Below are 18,393 nucleotides of genomic sequence, written 5' to 3' on the forward strand. Positions count from 1 at the left end.
AGGTTAGGATAGATACCCATTTCGATTTCTAAATCTTGTGAATTGCAAGAAGAATTTGATGATAATCAAGGACTATGTACTAAAAAGGAGACAATTTAAAGTATAGGTTTTTACATTATTCCCATCTGTAATTTTTTAAAATTAAAATTTTAGATATGGAAAATAGAGTATATTTTTATGGTAGAGTTATCGAGGATTTTTCAAAATTTATATTTTAAGAATGCATAAACATTTAAGGATATTTATAACTAAAGAGCAGCAAATTAAAATATAATTTCCATTACTTATATTTACAGCATTCAAACCTAGCGAGCCTATTTTCCACACCTATTAGAACACACCATACACAGAAAATTTTCTAAATCAACACAACGAAAGTCTGGAGGGGGCAATTTGTTGTTGTCAAAGATCATTCATTAATGGCCTAGGCCATTCATTAATGACCTTTAGAATCTCTTGTGTCCATCTTGGTGGAAAGAAATGTTCCCTTGCCGCTTAGTTTGAAACGAGCGCGAATAGCGGTATGCCTGTCCCAAGGCCATTGGCGTACATGTACCATCTGTAATATGTAAAATTTTGCAGAATGAAAGTGAGAGAATGGTTGGTCTGGAAGTAGCAACATCTATTGAGGTTCAAAATTACTTTAAATATGAAACGTAAGAATATTTTTACATAAAAATGAGAAAATCCGCAATTTTTTCTACGAAACTCAAAAAAGGGGGCCCTAGGGGCACGTGTTAATATTCATGGATTGACTAAAAACTTTGCATGGATCATTTATTTGTATAATGGAACAAATTGAGGGGGCGTCGCGTAAAATATCTACAACTTCAAAAATAAGGACCACCCTAATATATATATATAATTTTTTTTTTTTGTGATTTAAACAAAACTTTGAAATTCTGTTGTGTGCTTAATAAGCAAAATACTCACTGTGAGTACTCATTTTAAACAGGATTTCAAGCTCTACTTGTCTTCAACATTTGCATGAGCATTGTCAAAAGATGTTTTTTAGATATTGTGGCATTAATGAAAAGAAAATGTGTTCTTTATCTTTGCTAATAAGAAAGCTGAAAGTCTGTGTGTTTGGATGTCTGTTTCGCGCATAGCGCCTAGACCGTTGGGCCGATTTTCATGAAATTTGGCATAAAATTAGTTCGTAGCATAGGGGTGATCACCTCAAAGCGATTTCGTTCTTTTTCTATGATTTTATTTTTACCACTATTGGTGGATTTAATTCCTCTGCACCGAGCGAATCACCCATAACATGGACGAGCAAATTACCATAACATTGACGAGTAAACTACCATAACATGAACAAGTAAATTGCCATAAAATGGACGAGCAAATCATCATAACATCGACGAGCAAATTAACATAGGTAGCATATTGGCGAGAAATTCACTATCCATTATTTGTAAATATACAGGCGAATCAAATGACCTATTAATTTTCTACTAAGGGCAAAGCCGTGCGGGTACCGCTAGTTACTAATAAATCTTTATTACGCTGTGACTAAAGCTGTCACGCACGATTGGGATTCGATTAACCTCTGAAGTTAGAGGAAGCTAGGTCTCATTTCAGGCCCCCCCCCCCACACCTTTTGTTTCCAGTACATATTTTCTAAACATTCTACGCATATTGAAACAAAACTCCCTAATGCTATGGTTATTATATCCAAAAACGGCCAAGCACACTTCCAATTAAAGTTTATCCCCCCCCCCCCCCCCGCATATTGAACTTTCGTACATCATGGTTAGTTGTTTCAGATTTATCACTTTATATAATTTATCAAGCGTCATAAAAGTATATTGTAGCACGTTGGGGAAAATTCCACAGACAAGAACAGCTTGCTAGCACATTTTATGAATTGTATCCTCGCTTTTTAAAATTCTTCCAAAATTTTTATTAAACGAGATCTAATGTTTGAGTACTTTTAAAAATACATTCAAAAGCAGAAACTGAAAAATTTTAAGTCATTTTTTGGGCTCCCTGTTAATTTTGAAGGGAAGCTCAAGCTTCTTGAGCCTTTTGGGTGATCAGGCCCTGCGCAAAATCTTGCTCTCCCTCTCGTAGAAGATAGAGCATAATTAAAGAGTTCATTGCAATTGGAACAACGTGTAAATCCCGCTTTTACCCAAAGAGAAAAGGAACTTAACTAAAATACGCGAAACAAAATTAAAATATATGTATTTTTTGCTAAATTTTAGCTTAAAAATTAATTAGAAAAAAAAAACTAATTGGAAGTTTTATATACCACCCCCCCCCAGGTGCAAACTCCCGGGGATAAAATTTGTACAAAAAATTTGAAGGATGTAATACACTACACTGGTGTGCAAAAATTAAGGACGAGACGGTTTTTTCAATATAACTTAGTACAAAAGCTTTCCTAATCAACACATTTAATACCGTAAGATCCCCAATACGTAAGGACATGTGTAATGTAAAAAGACCCACATATGGAAGAAGAATCTCGTTACAATAACGGATTCCGTTGACTGAACCTGCGTCGAAGATGTGAAGGTCTGTATGACTACCCAATCATGATGCCTCCCCAAACGAGAACACCGCGACCTCCATACCTGTCCCTTTCAAAGATGTTCGAGGGATGACCCCAGCTCTCCTCCAGATGAGTATGCGATGAGAATCGCTACTCAGACTGAATCTGCTCTCATCTGTTAAGAGTACTTGTCCCCATTCATTGTCTCTCCCCATTCCGGTGTTCCCGGCACCACAGAGAACGCCTTCTCCGATGAGCAGGCGTTAGAGGTACGCGCCGTATAGGGCGTCGTGCAAGCAGACCTCCACCGTGCAGTCTTCTGGCCACGGTAAAACGCGATATCGGTCGTTCAGTCGCCTGTGTCGTGTGTCTAGCGATTTCTCCCCGCTGTCTGCCGCCTGTTTCTTCTGGCCTGTAAGACAATATACCGGTCATCTGCGGGTGTGGTTCCTCGTGGACGACCACTACTGAAGACCCGGATAGCTGTTCCTGTAGTTTGAAATTGTCCCCAAAGTCGTGAAAAGATGCTGTGAGCAATTCCGAACACTGCAGCCACACTTGTCACACTGCGGCCTTCCTCCAATTTCCCAATGATTTGACCTCGGTTAAAAGCATCCAGATGTCGTCTAACAGATTGATTATTCGCCAGTTCTCGCTGCGGCAGCAACTCGGTGTGATTTTAACTGCTACACGGCGTGCAATCTCTTTGCCAGAAATGCTGATCTTACACCGACAACATGCTTTATACTACTCAGACACTCCCCCGTTACGTCTGCCTGCATATCTGCGCATGTGCTACCGTACATCACCTTACTTAATCTCCTGATTGGTCTTTCTGTCCGCTCTGCCTCTTCGTTCAGCTGATATGCTAATTTTTCGACTTCGTCCTTAATTTTTGCACACCAGTGTATATGACCAAAAGTATTGGGACACTTTCAAAAATTAACATTTTACGTATTTCTCGAGAAATAAAAGACCAATTGCTCTGTATTTTTTTTTTTTTTTTCACATAAAAAGTATACTGTAGCTGTAATTTTCGAGAAACAGTGAAGTCTGCTTTTCAACTAGGGGGCCAGCAACAAATTGAGGAAACAAAAAAAAAAAGGTTTTCGATCATTTTTCATTGTAAATAGCTGGGAATAAGCTATAAATTTCAGAACTAAGTTAAAAACCTATCTAGAATTTATTTTTATATTTTCGTGAAAGTTTCTCTGATACCCACGGAGATATAAGCATTTCTTTCAAAAATGCAAAATTTTTTTTGAAGGTTTTCGGCTCATATCACGCAGAGTTTTCCTCCAAACGTTACTAAACTTTCAGAATATTTGACAGTATATTAGAGAAACATAGTAATAAAATTTGAAGTTAAAATATTGAAAATTTAATGAAATATGAACGTTTAAAGCAATTAATTTTTCACTGCGTTTGCGCGAAAGATAGCAATTTATAACCGTCATAATCGGAAGCCCAGATATATCCTACATCTCATAAAAAAATTCCACCTTGATATATTTAAAATCTAAAACGTTATCAGCGATCTAATGACTGCTCATCTGGGATTCCGATTATGAAGGTTGCTATCTTTCGCGCATGCGCAGTGAAAAATTAATTGCTTTAAACGTTCATGTTATTAAATTTCCAATATTTTAACTTCAAATTTTATTACTATGTTTCTCTAATATACTGTCAAATATTCTGAAAGTTTAGTAACGTTTGACGGAAAACTCTGCGTGATATGAACCGAAAACCTTAAAAAAAAAAAATGCAGTTTTGAAAAAAATGCTTATATCTCAGTGGGTATAAGAGATACTTTCACGAAAATGTAAAAATAAATTCTAGACAGGTTTTTAACTTTTTTCTGGAATTTATAGATTATTTCCAGCTATTTTCAATAAAAAAATGATCAAAAACCTTTTTTTGCTTCCTCAATTTGCTGGTCCCTTAAATACAGTGGTTCTCAAAAGTGTTCGTACACCTACGACTCTCAATGAAATAGGCCAGTATCCATTGGTTAGAATTAATATTTCGGAGTAGGTATTTAATTATAAGATCTATGATCAATTTTTAACAAAACTACATGAATTTTTTTTTTTAAATATTAAAACTTAATTTTTTAAAAATCAAAAACCAAAAAGTGCCGGAAATTTTATTTTACAAAAGTCTTCGTACACTTTGAAAAATGTCTATATATATTGAATAATCTAACTTTTTATTTAGTTATGAATAAGTAGAATATCATGCAGTATCAACACCTTTTAAACGTCTGGGAATAGATTTCATTCTTTTTTCTTTCTTTTTTTGCGTAATTTCTAAGTAAGTGTTCAACCACTCTTAGAGTCTTACTGTTTCTAGCTCTATTTTCGTTTCAAAGCCATAGTTTCGTAATCTAGCCACCAGATATCTCTAAATATGTTACATTAAGTTCAAAACTGGAGATTGAGGGCGTATTTTCTAAACTTTAGAACAATTTTCAAGGGCCTAGACGCAAACGTTGAACACCGTGTGCTTCTTATCGTTATCTTGATAAAAAAAAACAAAATTGTTTCCGATAACCAAATACTTGGATAAGAGTTTAAAATTGGTTTTTAAAATAATTAAAGGAACAGCATAATTCATTATTTCATCAAAAAATTCCAACCTACCAAGTCCTGATGCTGATATGCACCCTCACAAAAGAACACCTTCACCGTCCTGATTAACTGAGCCAACTGAGTTCTTAAGATTAAGTTCCTATTTTTTTTTTTCTTCTATTTACAATTATACAACAGTTCAGCCAAAAATGTAAATCTATATTTATCTCTAAGTAAGACTTAATTTCAAAACGTTTTGAGCTTATTTATCATTGATTTTGCGACGAAAAGCGTAAGCTTTTTGTTTTTTGCACGACCAAGAAAATTCCTGCTGGAAGAGGTCCCATTTAATCCAGCTAATCAGAGAACTTGGCGAACAATTTTAGGTGAAAATTAAATGTAAAATATTTCATTTAACTCTGAAGAAACTTTTACATCACTCAAATGTGTATTTTTCATAAATTTTTTAACTTTAAATCTCCGATCATGCTTTGTCAACTTTGCCGGTTGACCTTTTACTGCCTTGTGTTCGGTCCGATTCTTTTCTTTAACGCATTTTATCAATCACTTTGCTATAGAATGGAATAAATTATCTAATTTAGAGACATTTCTAACCAATTTACCGCTACTGTCTACTGTGAGGAAAAAAAATTCAAATTTCGAATGGTGTTTGTTGTTTTTTACGAATACCAGAAATTTCAAAGTGATAAGCGCAATATTAAGGAATAAATAAACAAAAAATTAAAGCCAAATGACATTTAAGGGTCAACACAAGGCAAAAATGATTTAAAAAAAAAGACATATGATAATTTTAATCATTAATTTATTCGAAAATACTTGAGCGTATGATAACTTTTGTGACGCGTTATTTCTCTGTATCTTCGTTTTTGTGAGCCATTTCAAAAAGAAGAGCCATCAATATTTTGAAAAAACTACTGGGTTGTACTTAAAATGACATAGGAATGATATGGAAAAATATTGGACGTCATATTCGAATTCAGTTTTGCGTTATTCTGGTTTTACTAAAAAAATTCAAAGTGTACGAACACTTTCAGGAGCCACTGTAAATAGCAGACTTAACTGTTATAGGGAAATGACAGCTAGAATATACTTTTTATGTGAAAACAATTACAGAGCAATTGGTCTTTTATTTTTTCAGAAATCCGTAAAAATGTGAATTTTTGAAAGTATCCCAACTTTTAGTCATATAGTGTAGATGTTATGTGGTCTCTTGGGTGCAAGCGCGCCACAGACTTCCTGCCACACTCCGCCTATTCTGCCGGTGGCCTAAAACTATGTCGAGGTGACTAATTCTTTCAAACAAGAATCTTTCAGAAACCATGTTACACTGGATTTTCCTATATACTCTAAGAAGAAGTTCGTCTGGCGACGCCGGAAAAAAAAAAATTTGAATTTTGTCATTTTGAATTCAAATTATGTTTTTAGCAAACAAGAGTATGAGTTTGTATGTGTGTGTGGGGGGGGGGGTATGTGTATGTGTGTAGGCATGTGTGTTTGTGTCTGTGTGCAGTCATGAGTGTGTGGGTAGTTGTGTGTATGAGTGTTTGTGTGCGTGGGGGCGGGGTATGTGTATGTGTGTGTAAGCATATGTGTTTGTCTGTGTGCAGGCATGAATGTGTGGGCAGTTGTGTGTATTTGTGTGTATGTGTAGGTGTCTGTATGCATGCGTGTGTGTATGTGTTTGTGTATGTGTGTAGGGGTATGTGTGTAGGGGTATGTGTGTGTATGGTGGTGTTTGTGTATGTGTGTGTATGTGTTTGTGTGCGCGTGTGTGTTGGTGCGTGTATGTATGTGTTTGTGTATGTGTGTGTATGGTGGTGTTTGTGTGTGTGTGTGTATTTGTTTGTGTGTGCGTGTGCGTTGGTGCGTGTATGTATGCGTGTGTGTGTGTAGGATATGGACGCAACCTGGAGACGGTTTTCGCTAGAGGAGCAGCATCGTGGTGCTGGCAGAGGGTGGTGCCGCGAAAAATGATAGCACGCCAAAAACAGTCAAATGAAAGCAATAAGCAATCGTGATAGCTCAAAAAAAAAGTTAATTTGAATTTTGACATCTTGAATTCAAATTATGTTTTTCGCAATCACGAGTTGCAACATGGCCCTACTTATTGGGGGCTATTGTTTCTAGAAACAGCTCCTGTCCCCCCTAGCCTACCCCTCCTCCTGTACGGTTACGTGTGTATAGTTGTGTGTGTGTGCAGGCGTGTGTGTATGTGTAGGCGCGCGTGCGTGCATGTGTAGGCTTGTGTGTGTGCGTAGACCTGTGTGTATGCACGTAGGCGTGTGTGTATGTGTGTAAAGGCTTGTGTGTATGAGCGTGTGTATGTGTGTGTATGAGCGTGTGCATGTGTGTGTATAAGCGTGCGTGTGTGTAGGACATGCACGCCATCGACCAGGAGGAACGGATTCCAGCAGGCAGTGCTCGGAGCCGCGCCTGCAGAAGACGGCGGGCGGTGGTGCTGGTGTGCCTGGTCCAAGCTGAAAAAGGAACTACAACGCCAAGGACCGTCAAATGAAAGCAATAAGCAATCGTGATTGCTCAAAAAAAAAAATCTGGCTCCTAAAATTTGGGAATTTTTGTCCCACAAATCGACTAGTTCTTAAAGCACATCACACTGAATTTTCTTTTCAACTACAGGAAATAATTTCACCTGATGACTAAAAATTTCTCGCGGTCTCAAAGATTTTTCAATTTTTATCGGACCCTGTTGCTGTGAAAGTCCGTAATCTAGTAAATGGCGACGCTAGTCAGCATGGGGGCAGCCAGATGGGGTTGTTCTACCAGAGGAGGTCTGTTCTAGGGAGGGGCAAGCGCCTCTCCCTAGAACAGAACCTCAGACTCCCTCACTCTTTCCAAATGTCACCAAAGATAATTCAAAACTGCAATTTTAAGACTTCAGTTTCGAAAATTTCCGGGGGAGAGCCACATAACGTTTTTTCTGCTCTCATCTGGCCACAAAGCGAAAAATAAAATGCTTTTTTAGGGTCAGAATCAGTGGCGCACACAAGGGGAGGGTCCAGGGGGTCCGGACCCCTCCCATAGCTCTTGAGTTTTTAATTGACTATAATCTTACGAATGTAGTCCATAAAATAATTCCTAGCAAATGTAGCAATAATTTCAAATTTAATCAGAAAAAAATAAAATTTATATCTCTCTTTGTTCTACTACAAAATAGAACTGTATGTGAGCATAAATTGTTCTAGAATAATGATTTTATTCCCCTGTTTCTTTTTAACTATGTAAAAAGTAAATACATTCATTCTTGTGCTTTCTGGTATTGTAATTAAGTGTTTGTTATTCATAAATTAATAATTTTTTTAACTAATGATGAGTAATTGTTCAAAATATTTTTTTAAATGTTTTTTTGTCCCTGAGAATCAATAAAATCAAAGAATATGTTTATATGCATGTTAGAGTAAGATACGAGAATGATGGGCTTTCGATCTTGGACCCTCCACTTGAGAAATTCCTGTGTGCGCCACTGGACTATAATTTCAAGCAATTTCCGAGGTCTGCACTAGGGGGGAGGGGGACTAAAATCCACTATCTTGTTGCGCTTATGATTATACCCCTCTCTAACAGGAATCCTGGCTACGCTCATGCTAGCCAATGAATATATCAACACATCCTTCAATTTCAGACTCTCACTGTAACACACACCCAGGTGTCACGCTCCCAGTGTCTCACGTTTCTTTACACGCGAGTTTTATTCCCGTTCGTCCGAGATCAGCGCAACTCTTTTGTCACAATTGTCACAACCCGGTTATGAATGTGTTCCAGAAGAACACATGGATCAGGAGGCAGTTAATCGCGAACGTTGTGTTACGATATTGGTTGCCTCATGTTTGCTTTACTTCAGTCGGCAATGCCAACCGAAACTGAAGAGCAGCTCAGTAAACATATACCCTTAAGCTGAATATTCCACTGTTACTCCTCTGAAATTGATATTGGGGTTGGGAAATTCTTCCCGACGTAAAGATTCGAGCTAATCTAATTTGTAGTTCTTTTATTCAGTTCGTGACATTTTTTACTTGAACAATCATAAATGACTGGTGGTGAAGAATTTAAAAAAACTTTGAATGAAAAGTGTTGAGGTTGTTTTGATGGTGTTTTAGAATGGTGATTAACAAGTGGGCTGTAATAATTTGTGTGATAGCTTTCTCTGCAAGTGATTTTGTGGTGTTTGCTGCCGAGGAGAAACCTGTAGCAGCTGATACTTTACAACAAACAACAGAACGTTCTGAGGAATCTGGTTCGGAGGAAGGAAGGGAACTGGTGCAACTGCAAATTGTAAGTGTTGAATTTTTTCAGAAATGTAAATATTACGGTAAATGTGATTAATCCAGTGATTTTGCAAAATCACTATTAAAACAATTAAATGATAAATTTTTGAATATTTATCAGACCTACCGGTTTATTAATATAATCCGTAACTCGTTTCGGGAAATGTAAGAAAAGTCCATGATTTTACCAGAAATCAGTTCCCAATTTGGAGAAGAAAAAAAATATTTTTCTTGACGATGCTCCACATCAAGAGTTAACACTAGAAAGACGGAGGGGCCTGTGTGGCCCCTCGCTTAGTTTGTTGTTTAATAACTCGAATAATATCTAACGGAACTTATTGGAATTTTCTGACTTTTCATTATATGACACTATTTGAATGCTTGTTTAATCATTTAATCATTCGCCTCATAGTACTGTTAATATTGATCCTTATACCTAGAAAGACGGGAGGGGTCACAGTGGCCCCTAAGCATTTTGACAATTAAAAAAAATTTTTTTTCCTCTCTCCTAATTGTTGTAGCATAAAAAGATGCCATTCACTCTAGTTTAACCCGTAACTTCCTCTTTATGCAGCCGGTTGGATATCCAAATGCTATAAACAGTACCGACTGCTTACCATCCTAACGGTGGTCATTGCTCTTAAAAAGGAAAACTAATTCAACCTTTTGCCCAGTATAGAGAGAAAAACTAAAAATAATTAAGTACTAAGTTTTTATTTAGTCATGAAAGAAGGTGTATCAGGCATGTGGACACACTCAGGAAGAATTTTTAAAAGAATTCACTTCAAAAATGGGTAGGGGCCACACTGGCCCCTTCAGTCTTTCTAGGTATACAGAATGTGTCAGTCGTTCTAGTGTTAAGCTAACTTCGAGAATGTGTTAGAAATTCATCTCATTCTTGAGGTTAGGAATAGCAACGTATTTGCAAGGGACAGAAAGGCAAATTTGAAAAAAAAAAAAAAAAAAAAACGTGGAGAACTTAGAAATTTAAAATGTTGTAACAGAATGAGTTGAAATAAATAAACTTATGAATAAAAATAAGGAGGGAAAGCTGCTGTACCCATGGACAAAATTTACTTTTCAATTTTTGCTGGTCTCTGGGAACAGATAATCGAACGGTAAAATTTTCTGGCAGAATCTCCAACTTATCAGCTAATTTGCCAATTTTTGTCAGGTGAAAATCTCAAAGATTTCAACTTAAAAAATATTTTCTTAAAATCCGTCTTTTTTGTCCGTGGGTACAACACCCCCGTTCACCCCGCGGACAGGTGCCTTTGTACCCATGGACATATAAAAAAAATAGCACATAAATAGGTCTGAGGAACTCAATTATACTCAATACATTTTCATAAGCCATTTTATATTGAAATACTACAAACATCCGTTGAAAATAACATTAAACAAAATATCCAACAAAAATTAAACTTTGAAAATTAACCGAAGGTTTTTCCCCCTTTTTTAGTTTTCCTTAATTTTTTAACATCAGTGAACTCTAAAAAAAAATATTACTCTTAAGAGAGTTCATGATGTTGTGAATAATTAATATGTTTTTAAACAAAATATTAACTAGATCCATGATAATATGGCTCTCTATGTACCTAATATAGTAAGTTCAATTTATATGCAAATTGAACACTTTAACAAAATTAACAAATTACAAAAAACTCAGTTTAGATTAAACCAACAAAAACCTAGAAAAGTCGACTTCAAATGAAAACAGGTGGGTTTGACGGTCTGTAGATCTTACAACAGGTGGAGGTTACTTCAACACTGTATCTTCAAGCCCTACTTCAAATTCATCATCATTGTTGAAAGCAAATTTCGGACGTTGATGACAAGGCACCATTTTGAGGTACTTCACTTTGTAAGAAGACTCAAGTGTGACCCAAGGAGACTAAAAATTGCTGCCCGTGGGTACGCATGGTTATATGTTCTTGGGTACAAAGGTACGCCATTTTGGTTTTGCAAGCCAGTCACATAGACAAGACCACAGTTTCACAACATTAAAAATCAGAAACAAAACCTTCAAAATGTAGGGAATCATGATACCTACAACAAAAATGAATAATACAATCCACGACGGGCGGGGAAAAAAAAGCAATTGTTCATGTTTTTTTTTTTTTTTAGATCCTACTAAAACCGAAAAAAATTTGATAGAATCTTAAATGTTCGTTTGATGGCGTTGAAACTTCCTGGGGTAAAGGAGACGGCTGTGACACACACGTTGAACCCAATTAGGACCTCCCTAGACGATGCCCGGAATTTCCCGACCAACGTCCGTGGGTACAGCAGCTTCCCCTAAATGCTTTTTACTCAAGAAGAATTGGGGTTCAGTTTGTTTGTCATGTGGACAGTGGCGGATCCAGCCGATTGTTTTGGGAGGGGCCATCCAAATTTTTGAACAAACTCCCCAGGACCGAATTTAGCTCCATGCCGCCCCTAGGAAAATTTGAAATCTGCCGCCCCTCCGCCCTAAAGGAAGTAAAATATCCTTGACTCAAAAAAAAAAAAAAAACCTAAAAAAGTGTTCCCCAAATTCAAACTGTCAAACTTATGAAGAAATGATGGCGTTTCACATTCTGAGACGCCTTGATGAAATGATCACAGAGATGGCCCAAAAAAATTTTTTATTCGGCAGATTTTGCTGACGATTCGGCAAATACCATGATTGAAAAACATTTGACTTTTATAAGATGTGTGAAAGTAATCATTATTAAATTACAAGAAAAAATTGTCTCTGTGGAAAATGAAAGAATGCTAATATTTTACTTTCAAGTATAACAATTTAATTCAAAAAATGTGTTTTATAATAGCAAATTTGCCGCCCCTGAAAAGTTTGCCGCCCTAGGCAGCTGCCTACTCTGCCTATTGGGAAATTGGGTCCTGATAACTCACCAGAAATTTTATTAAAATGAAGTTTTAAAAACTCAATTTACGGGGTATCGAGACATTAGGTGAGGGGGTGAATTTAGGAATTTCCCTCAAAAATGTTTCAAAATTTAAATTTCCGAGTAATTTTTGAAAATTAGGAAACTAAAAACGCATTTTGTCTATTTTTGATGATGTACGGAGAAAGGTCAGGTTTCGGGCGCTGGCCCCAAAATACTTTTTGAACATAAAGCTTAGAAACCTAATTATTCTGTTATTATACATCGAGAAGTTAGAAGACAAGGGGTGTTCTTCTAGCTCTTCAGCTGTCCAGCCTAAAAATGCACCTTTAGGTAATGTTTGCTTACATTAAAAGAAGTGTAAAGGTGCTTAGAATCCTTCCTTCCTGGAAATATGTTGCCTTTGAGGCTCTAAAAATTCGATTTTTAACTATATTTATACATATTTTAGAAAGAGATGGAAGATTCGTGAGCTCCTGCAAAAAACCTCCTTTTAAAGCTATCATCACGATATAAACTAGGGAGGGAGGGGGTCCTATCAAAATTCGTTTGTAACCAGGGGCGGCATTTCACCATTTCATTTGGGGGGTCGAGTTTCTTAAATATGTATAACCCCAAAGCGAAACCAAGCACACATTAGCTAAACAAGAAGTTGTAATAAAATCGGTTTAGTATGAATAAAATTAGTGTTTAGAAACAATTAAAATCTTGATTCATTGACTAAAAAGTTATCATACAAAACATCTCGCTACTAAAGGTTTTATACTTTTTGGAAAAGCTATAATGCATGATTTTTGGAATTCGGAAGAGAAGGGAATCGTGTTACTAATCTATCAGTGCCCAATGTCGTGCTGTTTTGCCAGTTTAGCTAAATGGAAAAAGTTTTTTTTTCCCCCTTTGTGCTTCGAAAATATTTCTATAACCTCATGAGACATAAAAAAAATCTTTCTCTACTAGCTGAGCTGATTGTAACAGTTAAAAAATAATTGAAGTAACACAAAGTTACCTATGAAAACACTTTTTATATCTTTCTCTTCAAAATCACCCAGGCTACTTCAAAAACTGTGAGGGGCTTAAACTTTTCATCGTTGAATAATCTAGTCATGTCGGCGCTCTCAGCTTCAATGAGAGATATTATCTGCCTCCAGCTCTGTTATTCACTATTCCAGACTTATGAGTTCATAACAAAGACGAAACTGCAGTCTCTGGATGTGGAAATTCTGTCGCTATATTGCTTGTAATTTTTCTTGCCTCATGCTAAAAATTTTACTCACAGTTAAAACATTTTATTTTCCGTTTTCAAAATCCAATCTGGAAGAAAAATAATTATCATCAAATCTTGTGTTGATTTCATTCGAAACTGAATCTATTACTTATACAAAATATTCAAAAATCAATGTTGGACTTCACATCATCATGTGGAGTTTTTTTTTTTTTTTTTTTTTTGCGCCTCTTTAAAATTGGCTCGGAGGAAGAATTTTTTTGAAAAATTCACGATGGATTGAAATATACATCTATAAAAAAGAACTATTTTCATTGTAGATTGAACTGTGGTGGTATGGTACTCAGATCAATTGTAGATTGAACTGTGGTTTGAATAGTCGAGTAGCGGATTGAAGGATATATAGATTTTGATAGAGTAAAGCATTTTTCAAAAACTTTTTCCCAATGCAAACAAATTGGATAAAAATTCAAACGAAGTCATACATGCCATGAGCTTTTTCACCATTGAAAGAATTGTTTTGCAATAATTCTTCCAGTTTGAAATCACTGCTTTGAAGTTATAGAGAAATGTTTTTATCGTTTTAACTCTTGAAGATTATCTTGTGTCACTCCTCGGTTGCATAATTATAGAGCCCCATAAAACGTATTTGGTTGATATGTCTTTTTTTTTATTAAATAATCACATGCATTTTTAAGAAGTTTCTATGAAAGCATTATAATGTATTGAGCAGCTGAAACTTGTTTCTAGCAGAAGAAAGCGATGAACACTCATTAAATAAATATACACTTAAAAAATGAGATTAAAAGTGAATGTAAAATATCAAGGAATTTTCTTGTGAAAACCATGCAGCCACACCACTTTTCACGAGCCTCTCATATTGGACATACCATCGTTACACTGGGCACACAAGTGTGAAATATTTAGCCTATATGAGGCAATGTCTTCTTTAGTTAAAATTAATCATGGTTCTCTATCAGTTTTCTATGTTCTGAAAAAGCCGTAAATACTTCATGAATTTCTAAGTCATCATTCAAATAACGAAAAACACTTTTTCTAGTCTGAGAATGTGTCGAGTTTCATCAAATAGTTGCTGAGAACCAGCGAGATTTCCATTAATGAACGTTGATTTCCGACTTACGTAAATTGAATTCACCCATTTTCTATCATTCTGCTCAAAAAATTTGGGGGTGTGACCGCCCCTTCTTGACCCCCCTATTTGCCGCCCCTGTTTGCAACTGAAGTCCAAAAAAATTCATTTAAGTTGCTTTTAAGCAAGTTAAGTGATAAGAACTGGATAAGGTAGTTTCCGTTGACATTTTTTCCAAATAAAAGACTTAAAATGCAATTTTTTGCTACCTATCAAGGCATTTGTGAAATGGTGTGGGAAAAGGGGGGTTCTCCTCCTAGTTTCGAAATTAAAGCCATAAAAACGAAAACTTGGGCTCTCTTTGATCTTATGAACAATAGATATACTCTGAGAACCGCAGCATTTAGAGATCGTCCAAGTGTCTGTAGTTGGAATCAAGAAATGATGTAAAGGTGGAGAAAAATTTTGGAAATAAAAGTTTTGTTTTGAGATAGGGATATAATTTATCTCCCAATTAAGGCCTATACTTCTTTTTCACTAAAATACATGTGTTATCTTTAGATATCTTCTCATAATAATTTTTTCTTTTTTTTTCCTTAAAAAAAATTCCTACAATCACAAGGCTTTGGGAGGGGCCATGGCCCCCATGGCGCCCCTCTCGATTCGCCCATGGATGTGGAACTGTTCAAATAATAAAATTTTTACCTTTATTATTCAGGTATTTGTTTTGACTAGACATAAAATTTTTCTAGAAACACTATAGTTATTATGTTATTTAAAATTGCTTTGTTTAAATAAAAGTGAAGCATTAATTGAAATAACAGCTTGGCCTCGTTTTATTTTTAGCTGTTTTGAATATTTAGTATTTTGTAATGCATTTTACAGCTTTGTATTTGTATCATTATTCATGCTATTATCTCATTTATTTGTTCTAGACTAGAATATGCAATCAAAGCAAACAGAAGCAGTACTATACTTTTATTAGTATTTTCCCCCAAAATATATTGTTGAAAATTTCAACATTTAGCATCACATTATTTTAATTGTTGAAGAAATTTCAGAGTTTAAAATATTCATTTTTCGGAATTAAGTCCTCTTTAACCCACAAAGAAAATTGAATTTTGTACACACCCGATCTAGTGATTGCAATACCGGTATTTTGAGCTATTTTGCAGTTTCGTAATCAGGGTTGCCAGAAGTCCCGGATTTCAAGGGACAGTCCCGTATTTTGAAAAATTGTCCCGCGTCCCGGGGAACTTTCATGCGGGACGGCTAAAGTCCCGTATTCTAGTTAATAACAATATTGTACAAAACAAGACATTATTTTAAGGGAGAAAAAAAAAGGTTAATAAAGAGCAATACGAAAATCAAAGAGCAAAAAGTTCCGAGACGGCTGACTCTATAGTAAACTGCTTGACTCTTACTAAAGCCTTGATTGAGTCAGACTTGGCCTTACGATCAGTTTCATCATTTTCAACCGATAGTACCAACGTTAATTTTGAAACAAAGCGGTCAGTATATACCCTACTTAGAGAGCAAAAGAAAAATTTACTTAAGTCAGGGTGTTTAGCTCATATAGTTAACACTGCATTTCGCCATGCTGTTGTTGCTTTAGAAATTGATGTCAAAACTATTGTTTTAAAAATTTATTCACATTTTTCTAGATCTGCAGCTAAGCGGAATGACCTGAAGGAGTTTTTTGAGTTCGCTAACCTATAGAGTTTAAAGAGCTACTAAAACATATCCCAACACGATGGCTAAGTTTAGCTCCCGCTGTAGATCGACTCATTTAATCTTGGCCTTCTCTCATGAATTATTTTATAGGCGAGGGAGAATCCATCCCTAAGCCCCTCACAAAATTATTGCTTTCAAGTGAAGAAAGTGCAGCTCAAACATGTGAAACCAATAAGTTTGCATTAGTTTTCTATTTTCTTAGTAATGTGTCCCCCGTTTTTGAAGTTGCCCGTAGAAAACTTTAAAATGAATCTACAACTGCAGCTGATAACTTTATGATATTTATGACACATTTGGTGAAACCGCTAGAGAGCAGTGTTGCCAGATTGGGGGAAATTTCCCCATTTTGGGGAAATTTGGTGCTCTCTGGGGAAATTTTGGGGAAATGGGTTTTGAGGGGAATTCTTTGGGGAAAAATTTTTTCCTTGAGGAAAACCTAGGGAAAAAAACCCTCGGGAAAAAAGATTTTTTTTCGTATTTAAATTCGCGTCAGGAAGTAGTGGGAACATTATTTGTATCAAACAGCGTTGGGTTAGCTTTGCTCACCTTTATGGAATTCGCATTTCGCATTATGTGGAATATTATGCTATGGAATTCGTATTAATGTTCTGCGTGAGTAACTAGTTGATACGTGAAACAGGTAAAAATAAGTGTGATGAAGAGTGTTCTTGGATAAATATATACAAAAATCATAGTTTAAATGTACATACAGAAGCAGAGTAGCAAATGCGAGTAGAAAAAAAAATTTGGTTATTTCTTATCTCTCGGTCAGGCGCTTGTATTTATGACTAGTGGCACTCGCACGGCTTTGCCCGTAGTAGAAAATTAAAAGGTCTTTTGGTAACCCTGTATATTTACAAATAATGCATGATGAATTTCTCGCCAATTGGCTTGCCCACGTTACGATTCCACGTTATGATAACTTGGTAATTTATTATTTTTCGTCCATCTTATGATAATTTTGCTCGGGAAAATGTTCTTAAAATTGGAATAGAAAAAGAACAAAATCAAATTTTCAAAAAATCGCTTAAAGGTGCACACCCCTCATGCTACAAACTAATTCTTTGCCAAATTTCATGAAAATCAGCCGAACAGTCTTGTTGCTATATGCGCGTTAGAGATCCTGACAGACAGAAAGAGATCCGGACAGAGAGATATCCAGACAGAGAGACTTTCAGCTTTATTATTAGTAAAGATAAACAAAGATAAAGATAAAGAAGACAAAAAAAAAAAAAAAGCGAAAATGTGAAGAAAAAAAAGTTGGGGAATTTTATAAGAAAATTTGGCTATTTGGGGAAAACAAAATTTCGAGAGACAAAAATAATAGAGGAAGTCGATTCATTTTATGAAAATATTAATGGAAAAATAATTTTTGCATTTGGGGAATTCTAGTAGAAAACATCGCTTTTTGGGGAAAAGTTGGAAGGGAATTGGGGAAATCCGGATTTGACCATCTGGCAACACTGCTAGAGAGCAGATTTGAAGACAAGTTTTATGAATCGTTCGCCACTAAAACCTTAAAACATCTAGACGGTAGAAAAATACAATGTCTGATTGAGGATACCAGAAATTTTTTGAAACAGCTCTGAATTACACGAGAAAGTGGTTTGATTTCATAGATAAAAATGCCTTTTTTGTTTTAAGACCCATGGCTTTAATGGATAAAGTAGTTTTCTGACTTGTCAGCTACTGCAGAACAGTTCCATATTGAAAATAAAGTATTAGTAGATGATCTATACGATGAGTTTTCAACAAAAAAGGAAGTGCTTAATAGCTTAGTTGCACAAAAAGATATGAATGAAGGCGATAAGTGCCAAATAATGCATTAAAATCATTTTACTCATTCTGATTTCTCTATTGGCTGGTATGGCATTAAAAAAAAGTTTTGCTGTCCGATTAATTGCATTACTATTTCAGATAAGGGGCATTCCAAGGTATTTTTGACATTATGTAGAGTCCGTAACGTGACCTTTTTTTGCCATAACTTTTTAATTTACCGTTTGATTTGCTAATTATTTTAATTTGAGCTGGTATGTTGGTTGGTAAAGATCAAAATAAAATAATATGCTAATCAAACAGTAAATT

The 18,393-nt window shown here is 35.7% G+C and overlaps 1 protein-coding gene across 1 annotated transcript in view; it reads left to right on the forward strand.

Annotated features, from left to right (window-relative positions):
• Nucleotides 1-9,087: 9,087 nt before the first annotated feature.
• The window catches only part of LOC129234069 (prostatic acid phosphatase-like), a gene marked incomplete at its 3' end in the record, with an annotated part of 33,095 nt that continues 23,789 nt past the window's right edge, over nt 9,088-18,393 (forward strand). The window contains exon 1 of the mRNA XM_054867960.1: nt 9,088-9,381. Within this exon, the coding sequence (XP_054723935.1) occupies nt 9,208-9,381 (174 nt within the window). The remainder of the gene's footprint in view (nt 9,382-18,393) is intronic.

The sequence above is a fragment of the Uloborus diversus genome, unplaced genomic scaffold, assembly GCF_026930045.1.
Source record: "Uloborus diversus isolate 005 unplaced genomic scaffold, Udiv.v.3.1 scaffold_969, whole genome shotgun sequence".
NCBI lineage: Eukaryota > Metazoa > Arthropoda > Arachnida > Araneae > Uloboridae > Uloborus > Uloborus diversus.